Raw genomic sequence first — 11,862 nt, 5'->3', positions numbered from 1 at the left:
TTTAGATCACTAGTAGTCCCTCCCAAATATTTAATCGGATAGAAATGTGTATCAACACCTCTAAAACACTAATTCCATGGTTTTGTTGATACATTAACATCACAACCAACAAAAAATAAAATTTGCTAAATGTTCCCACAAATGGCATTTTCAGTATTTTAATGATTATATCTCATGAAAGAACTCAAAATTACCTGCATCTTAAAAAAATCATGTAAAAAATCACTGCCCACCAGAAAAGAAAAAAAAAATACTGTTTGAAATGTCGACATCATTTACTATTATTGTTTCAATTTATAGCAAACGTGCATACAATCTCTCTGCAAAGAAAGGGAGAAAGAAAATGCTTCCAATTCTAATCAAAATTCATGATTCTATAATACAAAAAGACACATTTATGAAAAGAATTGGGCAACAGAAACAACAGTGCAAGTTATAAATCTACTTCCAACTTCACTGCTTGCTTGGCTTCTCAATCTCTGCTTCGCAAGTCTTAGCGCTCGCTGCTTCAATCACTCCAACAGGACTCGGTGGAACTGACTTCAATATCTTCGGTTCATTGTGTGCTGGTCGAAACATGTCGATCTTCAAATGCCCTTTGAAAAGTTGGCAACATCTTTTCACCAATTCCTGTACAATACCCAAAAGTACTCAAATCAATTTCTTAATTTTTGTTTGCTTAATTTCTGAATAGCTTAGAGTTCTTTTGAAGCCATGTTGTAAAATTTGTAATCTTCCACAAAATTTTGAGTGTTTATTCTTCAGTAAGAAATTCTTCTATTTAATTATGCTAATAGATTAGTAGTAATGTCATGACAATCCAATTTTAGATACCATCTCACATGTTATCAAATCTAGCTATGGAACAGTAAAATTAAATGAAAATTTTTAATAAAAAAGACTTACTTTGCTCACTTTCTCATGAAAGATAATTGTTTTGTGATCATTCACTTTCTCATCAATCGTGCAAAGCACAGCAGCAGCTGCTATGGTTGAGGGTGTATAATCTAAGAAATCAACCACTGAAAATATAAAATTCAAGCAAGCTATAATTGGTAAGAGAGTAAAAGGGACTAATTAACTGGTCATTTGAATTTATTTATTTTACCTTGGCAGCTACTTAGAATGAGTCCTTGGACCCTATAGAACAGACAACAGAAGTGATCAACGTTTGGATTGAGACATTGAAGCTTTGCAATGAAATAATCTACAAAATCAAAGGGCGTGACGACTCGTAACCGCCATCTGAGCTTGGCCATGACAAAGAGCTCCATACGTTGAACTGTTTTGGGCTCGAACATGAATTTTGGTTCTAACACTTGTAAGTCCAACAAAAGAGGAGCTCTTGTTTCCTCCATTTTGGCAGCCAGAGACAAGCATGCCACCGATAGTAACTGCCACAGCCATCTTTTCCCCTCCTGTGCTGAACAATACTTGTTAATAATAAATTTATTATTAAAATAAAATAAAATAAAAAACAGAGGAATTTGAATTTGGAGCCATGGATTAGTGTCTTCATTCAATGGTATGATTGATTTTGATCAACGATATACAAGCACGATATGTGTGTACTTATCATTTCATCTCTTAGATTAGCAACCACATTGACTTTTGTAACACAAGCATATGCAGTTTATTCAATTCAAGGGCTAGTTACCAACAACAAGAAGCTTGTTATAAAATTTATAATAAAAAAAAAACACAAGAAATTTTTTGAATTGATGACAAGTTAATATACGTTCCACGATCTTCTAACTTGAAGTAGACAGACATGGTCTGACAATCTAAGTTTGGTACGACTGCTAACTTCTGAGTTCTGTTGGCTAATAATGTGTCTGAAACCCAACGACTTCTCGTTGGATTCAAAAACACCTGTTTTCAGTAATTAATTCCAAAAACTGTTTTGGGCAACAATTCACTGAAAAAGTGATCCATGTTTTTAAAAATACCAAAACAGAAAACAAAAAACAGACAAACAGAGGTATGGTTACTAGTAAATGAAGAAGGAATTACCGGCAAAGCATGAGAACAGAGGAATCGGTCCAAGTAGTTAACAGAAAGATAAGCTGTTTCATCTCTGAAATTATAGTAACCATGCACCTAAAAAGCAAAACACATTTTGTGAAATTGATTGCAAAACAGAGTAATAATTAGATATAGACACAAAATATGTTGTAATGTAATGTAATGTAATCTAAGCCATGTCAGACAATACCTTCAACATCCAGTCAATGGCATCGAGTCGTGCCTCGACAATCTCATCCTTTTTCAGCAATTGCCGGAGTAACTCGTGTTCCAGCAATTGATCGAGCTCAGAATCGAACATATGAACAATCGAGCCCTCATCGTGGTCTTGGAGTTTGGAAGTTGAGCGAGTAATAATACATTGGCAGACCCCGGCTGCATTATCATTGGAGGAGACAACCTCACTGGCAGCCTCGCTGCAGTGCAAGGTAGGGAACACAGACATTGTGGATGATGATATGATCGAGTCAATCAATGATCAATTATTAGAGATTTTATTGTGTAATTATATGAGCAAGAGTTCAGTAATTTTCAATGATAATGACACGACTCACTCAATCTATTGGTTTGTTTGCTAAATGTACGAGTTCGAGGTTTACTAATGATGCCCAACTCACATTAATATTTATTTTTATGAATATTAAATATATTTTTTTAATTGATTTTATTTCTCTAGTTATATTTGATATTTGTGCAATTTTACACATATAATTGATCAAATTTGTTATTAACTATAAATTTATGCACATATTATGTGTGTGTGAAGTAATTAGATCAATCATGACATTTATTAAATTTGAAACATGTGTAAAAAAAAAATTGTAACAGAATTTCAATAAATATATATTTTTTAATATTTTAATCATAATCTTTTTTTTCCCTCTTAATATGCATATTAATTCAATTTTTTTTTAAAATGTAATTGAGTTAACTTTAGCCAAACTTGAATTTCTCAAATTTTTTAGCATGTGTAGCTGAAACTTAATTTTTTGAGCTTGATTTAAGTTCTATTGGAGTTGTTTTCGACTAATTCTCTACAAATTAAGTTTCAACAGTTCAAAAATTGCTTGACTCGTTTGCAATCATATATATATATATGGGACGGATTCAAGATTATGTCTTTGAGGGATTACTCTATAGTTTAAAAAATTGGAAGGACTACTCTATATAATTTTGAAATTATTTACAAAAAATTTGGGAGTGCAAACTCTTATAATTTTAAATTATTTTAAAATTTTTAATATAATATATGATATTTTTTAAATTTTGGAGGGGTGCGACCCCAGCTCTATTAGATCCATCATTGTATATATATATATATTTTCGTGACATTAAAATCTTCCATAATTTAAATAATGAGTTCTTGCTGTTGATGTTTGGTAATGCTATACTTGAGAAGAAAATCACGGATTGTACGATGAGATGGAGACAACGAGGTCTCAAAAATCATTTTCTGAGGGTGACATAGCTAAATAAAGGGGGACATTGGAGGCTCTGTGTGAAACTTCGCCGTGGAACAGCCAAATTCAATGGGGACAATTGGGTTCATCCGAAGGCTTGGTTTTTGTCTCTAACTCCACTTACGTACCCCTTCTATGTCAATATTTTCAATCATTGTACTTTGCTCAGCCAAAATTACACCATGATATACAATTATACAGGCAAAAAAACTTAGAGAGAGAGAGAGAGAATGGACAAGACTTCAAATATAAATAAGATTTTGATATTTTAAAACTTTCATTATATTATACACAGTGTCGGTTTTTAAAAAAAAAAAATTAGGGTCAAAATTCAAAAACTTAATACATGACAAATCTATTAATTTCAATTTCTCAAATCACAAATAAAAGAGAATAGTAATGTATTGATAATGTTGTTTCAACAAATATATATATATATATATAATTTTATATAAATATATTTTCATTTTTTTATTAGGATAACAAGATGATACTTTTCTTGTAATCTTTGATTTGAAATAAAAAATTTAAGTCCACATAACTTCACTTAAAAAATAGATATATATATATATATATATATATAGAGAGAGAGAGAGAGAGAGAGAGAGAGAGAGAGAGAGAGAGAGAGATAATTTAGCCCCAAAAAAAAATTTAAGCAACAATTCTTAGGAAATTTTTTTACCCTGGTAGAGGTGGTCGGTGGTTGAGGAATGTCGTGGCTGGAGGTAATCGATAATGGTGCGGTAGTTATAAGTAATGGGTGGTGATTAGAAAGAGTAGAAAAGAAAAAAAAAAAAAAGTAAAATCAACTTTTTTGTAAACTATTTACAATTTTTAAAAAATCTATCAATATAAATAGAAAACTATAAATATAGATGCCACCAACAAGTCCTTAAGAGCATCTCCAACCCACAAGGTATATGATGCTTGTTAGTCAAAATGCCTAATGTGACTCACTTTTTTCAACTCCAATGCACTAGGCATATGCTTAGGCATTTTGGCTCAGCTCACATTCACTAGCTACATGTAGCTAGCCTTCAAGGCTAGGCAAAATGTATTTAATCATTAAGATTATTTCCCTCTATCTTTGTTGCTGACGTGGCATTCTATAAAGTTAATAGTATTTGGATGAATAGCTAAAATAAAGAGCATGGTTGGGATAGAAACATGAAATCGTTGACAGACAAAATAAAATGTATACTTTATAATAATATTTAGATAGGTAAAATGCCTACTACCGTTGAAGATGCTCTAACAAATATGTTTTTGTTTTTAAGATAAATTACACTAACACCTCCTGAGATTTATATTTATTACAGTTTTTCATTCACTTTTTTGAAAATTACATCTCCCTCTGAGATTTAAAATTTCATTACAGATTCCCACCTCAACAATTTAATTTTTTTAAATACCAATTTTGCCCTTATTGGGTAAATTACATTGACACCCCTCACATTTTAGAAATTACAATCCCCTTTCTAAGGTTTAAAGTAGCATTACCAATTGCCCCTCGGTTAGTATTAGTTGCGAAAAAAAATTCATTGAAAAAAAAAATTCATTGGAAAAAAATTATTTGAAAAAAAATTAATTGAAAAAAAATTTTGTTAGTAAAATTTTAAAATTTTTGTTTAAAAACCAACGTAAATTTATTTTTTAAATTTACATTTTTTCCTCAAATTTACAAACTGAGATAACTATTTATAAACCAAAAAAATTATCAAACAAGTTTTTATGACAGTTTTTAAAATTTTTGTAAATATAAATTGAAAACTGAAAACGAAATGGTTACAAAACAGGTCTCAGATGGTAAAAATGTCATAAAATTAACAAATAATTAAATAAGTTACCAATGCAAGAGATGACTTATCAAAAAATTCTTAGACTATGTATGGTTTGATTTTTAGAATCTTTTCTTAAAAATTAAAAATTAATTTGGTTAAGAAATAAAAAATAAAAAATAATTATCATTTTTATAAAATTTATATTTTTATATAATTAATTTGGGTTATATTTATATTTACAAAAATTTTAAAAATAATTATCGTTTTCAGTTTTCAATTTATGTTTACAAAAATTTAAAAAAATGTCATCAAAACTTATTTGATAATTTTTTTGATTTATAAATGGTTATCTCAGTTTGTAAATTTGAGGAAAAAACGTAAATTCAAAAAATGAATTTACGTTGGTTTTTAAACAAAAATTAAAAAAATTTACTAACAAATTTTTTTTTCAATTAATTTTTTTTTCAATTAATTTTTTTTTCCAACTAATACTAACCGAGGAGGCAATTGGTACTGTTACTTTAAATCTTAGGGAGGGGATTGTAATTTCTAAAATGTGAGGAGTGTCAATGTAATTTACCCAATTAGGGAAAAATTGGTATTTAAAAAAATTGAATTGTTGAAGGGGGAATCTGTAATGAAACTTTAAACCCCAGAGGGAGAGATATAATTTTCAAAAGGTGAGAGGGGAACTGTAATAAACATAAACCTCAGGGGTGTCAGTGTAATTTACCCTTGTTTTTAAAAGTTAGTGGGCTATGGATTGAATGTTCGATGGAGTAGGTGTTTAGTAAAGTGAGTTGGGCTAGTTGGGCTTTCAATGTGGGTTAGGATGTTCAAAATCGAAGAATGGGCTAATTTAACATATATATTATTAATTTATTAAAATTAAAATAAAAATAAATTCAAGGTCTGGGATACAGGGAGATGACTTATCATTTTGCCATACACTGTTAAAATTTTAGAATAATTTTCACTCTCAAATTTTCTTTTGAGACATTCATTTGAATGGAAGTTAGCTCTCCTTGTCATTTACCATCTGACAATACTATAAGCCAAGCCCATATTCACTGGCCAACCTTGGATCAGGCCCATCAGTGTTAGATTTGGGCTAATATTTGATAATCGATGACTTTTTTTAACTGGGTCAAATTACAAATATACCTTTTGAAATTTAATTAAAACATGAATAACACCTTATGATTTTGAAAATTACATTCAACCCCTTAAAGTTTTTAATTTCATAACAAATCGCCCTTTTTATTAATAAATCATCAAGCTAATTAACTGTTTTTAATGATATTAAAAATATGTTTCAATTAATAATTTAGGTAATTTTATTATTATATAGGAGAGTAATTATGAATTTTATTTTTTTTAGTTAATTCTGTTAAATAAAAAATTCTAACAAGGGGGGGTATTTATAATTTTTCAAATCACAAAGAACAATTTATATTTTAAACAAATCTCAAGAGATGTATTCATAATTTACCCTTTTAATTATTATTTTGTATTACTAGATTTAGTGACTAGACTTTGGCCCTGTTTGGTAGATCTGTGGGAAAGTACTTATAACTTGTACCTTAACAGCTTATAGCTTATAATTATGAGCATAAGCTGATTTCTGACTTATAAATAAAGCATCTCCTACCCCACTCAAAAAATAAGCTGATTTATGACTTACAAAAAGTTATAAGCTGCATTACTAAGTTAAACCAAACACATCAAAATAACTTAAATTAAACTAAAAATTAAAATAAATAACTTTTAAACTACACCAAACAGTAACTTTATTTACCTTCATTGTTTTCTTAACATTGATATCCACCTAATTCATGATATAACAATGGTGACATAAAGCATTTCTTTTCTTCTTTTTTTTTTTTCTTCTTTTTTTTTTGTGTTAAGCTTCAGTACAATGGTCGCAATAAAATAGGAACAGCAACTAGCAATTGATTGGCTCAATGGTAAAAGCAATTGATTGGTTCAATGGTAAAAATCTAGGTTGCGAGTTTTTTAAATTTGATTCGAGAATAGAGTTGTATTTTAAGTTTGTAACTTTTAGAATTATGATTTGAGTGTGGAAAATTTGTTTAGTAAATGAGTTTTGAAAAGAGTTTTGAATTAAGTGAAAAAATTTTAATGTGACATATGATATTTAATACAAAAATTTATAACTCGTAATCAAACATACAACTCAAAATTCTATTCAAAACTCATAAAAAAAAAAAATTTAATTCCAAATTTTTTTTATTTAAAATATAAAAAATAATAGGTGGCATTTGTAAAAAATAAAAAATAAAAGCACTACACTCAAATTTTTAAAAATTCCGATTAATCCAAATTTTCCGTCCTTAGACAGAGTTTTTAAAAGGGAGGGTGAAATTAATTTTTAAAAACCGTAAATAAACACTACATTTGTCCAAGTTTGGCATGTCTTAAAAAAGACAAAAAGTTACTATCCTATTTAAGTCGCATCATTTTATTTAAGTCACATCACCTCTCTAACACATCACTTTAAATCCAACCCAAATCCAATTTATATTTTATAAAAAATTAAAAAATATATTTATTTAGGTCATCCCAAACTAAACAAACAGAACCCTAATTTTTCACCTTCAATGTGTGGATTTGAGTCTTTATAATTGCTTAGTGATATTAGACGAAGATGGGTCCTACGGCAGCACAGCAGGTACTATTGATTAAATGGGTTTATTTGGTGATTTATTTTGATAATTTAAATTATTTATATTTTAAAATATATTAAAAGTGGAATATATTTGTAAAAATTTAAATTAATTGAACATTATTAACATTTCATTGAATAGCATTTGTATCTATAGAAATAAATGATAATTGTAATTTGAAGTATAAAAATAAATAAAAATGTGAGTGGATGAAAGGGTTAACAATATATGATTAACTTGATTTTTTATTCGATTATTCTAAAATGTGAAAGATTCATCTTATTAAAATAGGATCCGAAATAAGCTCATTTAATTGCACAATAATACTTACTTTCCGTTCCACACAATAGGGACCCAGGATCCATATTAGACATACTTAATCTGAATTCTAATTTTCATAGTCACTTAGGCCATGTTTGTTTGGGCAGACTGGATTAGCATTCCCATGACTAATAGTCATACGACTACGAATCTGTTGGATTATGTATCCTATCTTAACTAATAGTCAAGTTTAAAATAATTAGTCCATACTTCAATTGTTTAACCAAACATCGGATTAATAATTTTATTGGACTATTAGTCCAATCCCAAACTCATGTCCACCCAAACAAACATGACCTTAAGTCATGTTTGTTTGGGCGGACTGGATTAGCATTCCCATGACTAATAGTGCTAAGACTACGAATCCGTTGGATTATGTGTCCTATCTTAACTAATAGTCAAGTTTAAAATAATTAATCCGTACTTCAATTGTTTAACCAAACATCGGATTAATAATTTTATTGGACTATTAATCCAATCCCAAGCTCATGTCCACCCAAACAAACATGGCCCTAGTGTTATTAAACTTTTTCTTCAATGCCCAAAGTGCATGGTGTGGCCTTAACTTCAGTCCCGACCAAGGTATAATAGGATCCTTTTTAGAGTAATATTATAGAGTAATACTCTCTGATCGATATATATGGAATAATCATATCTATTAGTATATCTATTTTTTAAATTTAAAAAATAAAATAAAATAGGAAGGGTAAGGATTGGAACCAAACACTCTCAATTAGGCACGCAGCCACATAAAATTCAACTTTACTAGTAAAAGCGCACTCGTTCGTTACCCATTGGAAAACACTTCCTCCACGCCACGAGAAACAACATACTAATTTGGTGAAAACTCACTGGGCCAAATGACCTTTGACCCTCCAAAACATATATGACTAAATCATCAAATTGTCAAAATAAAAAAAAAGCGCACACCTCTTTCTAGAGTAAAAAGTTACGAAATTCGGTAATTTGTTAGGTTAATTTGTTGGACTTACAATTGTCAGATTATAATTATCCATGATAGATGTATAATTAATTAAGTTAGGCGGATTTTCAAACTCAATCCAGTCAAAGTAAGACAAGCATAAGAAAAATAATATTTTAAATCATAATTTATCATTTTCAATATCTCTTTGAATTTATTCTATTATAAGGGAACTTACTTCTTTTTCTTTTCTTTTCTTTTCGTTTTTTTTTTTTTTTTTTTTTGGGAGGGGAGGGGTTCATAAGGGAACCTACTTAAACATTGGAAAATTTTTGAATTACACCACATAACATTAGTGTCACCGAAGATTTACCTATTCTATTGCAAATCATCATCAATCTACATACTAGAATTTTTTTATTTGTAAATAATCTTCTACTAATTGAAAAAAATAAACAAAATTTAGCGTGTAAGAAATGTAAAAAAGTTAAATATTATACATGAAAGTCCTTGTAATAAAGAATATACAATATTTCTAAGTCTCATAATAAGACTAAAAAAAAAATTAGATAACACCCTACTTTAGTTCAATAGAGGTTCTTATCACATTAATGTAGGGTGATGCTATAAATACAAATCTTGCATACCTTCGGTTATGAGGTAATGTAATAGTTTGGTTCGCAAATTATCAAATCAAAGTTAATTATAATTTGTTGTAGTATTTAAGTTATATCTTAAATTACTGAGCATTATGATGCATTGTGATAATATTTGTTACAATTAAAATTGTTTTCAATTGTATCTAAATTATTATTGATTATGTTTCAAAGTGATTATAATCAATAATTTAAATTATTTTTTAAAATTTTACAGTCAACCCAATTTTTGTGACCACCATTTGTAGGAATGACAGATGCTGGATTCAGAATGGTTGGGTCACCAATACACACATTGTTCATTAAAAGCTTGGGGGAAAAAAAACACCTATGCTATTAATTAGTAAAATAGTTAGACCCCACTACCATGGTGGATTGCCTAACTAAACAATTCTTAGCACATCTTTATTAATAAAGTGACCACCATTAGTTACAGTTGATGACAAAGTGCTCTTGTCGCCACCACAGCATAAAAGCAAGAATGGAAATGAAATTATTAATTTTATATATCCTACACACTAGAAAGTGGCCTTTTTATTTTTTATTTTATTTACTTATTTATTTATTTATTTTTGGTTCTCTGTTGACCAATAGTAACTTATTTTTTTTTTACTAGTTTTATCATGAGTAAATATTAAGTGTAATTGTGATACTATTAGAAACAAGATACTCTTTAAAACATTCTCATTAAATTTGATATACCCACCTCTTAATTATTTTACGGAAAATGAATGAGAGCACTAATTAGTGCTATCACTAATGATGTGACAGTGGGCTCCACTAGGAATGATTTGATGTTTTGGCCTTGGTGTCGTATTTTTTTTCTTTTTTTATTGAGTGTCATGTCATTAGTGGTCTTTTTAGAGTTCCAAAATTAGTGATCTCTATCATTGTTGTTGTTAATGTAAATTGTATTAACCTACCACTACCACTTACCACACACACTCACCTCCTCACCTACTCCTCACCTAACCTACCACTACCACCTCCACTTCACCCCCTACCACTTCACCTACTACCTTCTTCTCTTCTATATATATGATCATTGTAAACATAACAAATACAACAATCTTGTAATACATCAATCATAATACATACAATTTCTCTCTATATCAATTTATCTTACATGGTATCAGAGCTAGGTTGAGAACCTAGTATTTTCGTTCCACCGGCGGGCGGCAATCTCGCCTTGGCCGCCCGCCGGACAAACCCAAATCTCACTCACCTTGGCTGCTTCATGTTCTTCTCAGGAGATAAACTTGAAATGAAGAGTTTACCAAGGTTGCTGGATCTGATCTGATTAAGCCTTGCACTGTTCAAGCAAAAGCTACATCTGATCGTAACACATACTTAACACCCCTTGTTACATTTCGGGCTTCATGCAGCATACACGTATCACCATGAATGTGAAGGAGAGCCATCCCTTCAGTGGGAGACACCTCATACAATGGATTCCGGCGGCGACAGTCCTACGGAAAACACATTCCGGAACCCTCGTCGGAGCTCCAACATCACAGAGATCCTCTCTTCCTTCCCAGACTTATACATGGCACACACCCACCCACCCCACTTCTTCTCTCTCTCTGATACAACCTGTAAAAGCTTCTCCATATATTCTATTTCCTCTCTCCCACTCAGCCACCCACGCACACGGCACACCCAGCACCATACACCCACTCCATACACACCCAAGATCTTCCCACACCATGCACATGACACCCAGCTAACACACACCTCTCTCTCACCCACGGCTCTCACACACGCCACTCACCCATGCACACTCAGCCACCTCTCTCTCACCCACGGCTCTCACACACACCACTCACCCATGCACACACCCAGTCACCATACACTTCTCACACACAGCACAATCAGAGCTACACACACACACTGCCATCTCATTCTCTCTCTCTCGGCAAACCCACAACACACATGCATTAAGACTCACACAGGGCCATACACTCATTCATACACAAGAGACCCAGCTCATTCAACTCGGCTGCTTCATGT

The 11,862-nt window shown here is 30.8% G+C and overlaps 1 protein-coding gene across 2 annotated transcripts; it reads right to left on the bottom strand.

Moving 5' to 3' along the window:
* Window positions 1-251: 251 nt before the first annotated feature.
* LOC114271718 (cyclin-D2-1) lies at window positions 252-2,583 on the bottom strand. 2 transcript variants are annotated; one of them, XM_028213336.2, is made up of 5 exons: window positions 2,216-2,583; window positions 2,014-2,100; window positions 1,109-1,418; window positions 907-1,007; window positions 252-630 (listed from the first exon to the last, which is right to left on the bottom strand). In XM_028213336.2, exons 1-5 carry the CDS (start codon window positions 2,468-2,470, stop codon window positions 454-456), a joined length of 930 nt encoding a protein of 309 aa, XP_028069137.1. In that variant the 5' UTR covers window positions 2,471-2,583; the 3' UTR covers window positions 252-453. The 2 variants fall into 2 exon arrangements, with proteins under 2 accessions (XP_028069137.1, XP_028069136.1); XM_028213335.2 differs by having other exon boundaries at window positions 907-1,022; window positions 2,216-2,576.
* Between the last annotated feature and the right edge of the window lie 9,279 nt (window positions 2,584-11,862).

This window comes from Camellia sinensis, chromosome 4 (assembly GCF_055761805.1).
Source record: "Camellia sinensis isolate YWXY chromosome 4, ASM5576180v1, whole genome shotgun sequence".
NCBI classification, from domain to species: Eukaryota; Viridiplantae; Streptophyta; class Magnoliopsida; order Ericales; family Theaceae; genus Camellia; species Camellia sinensis.
Note: the sequence above shows the minus strand (reverse complement) of the source record. Positions and strands in the feature narration are given on the sequence as shown.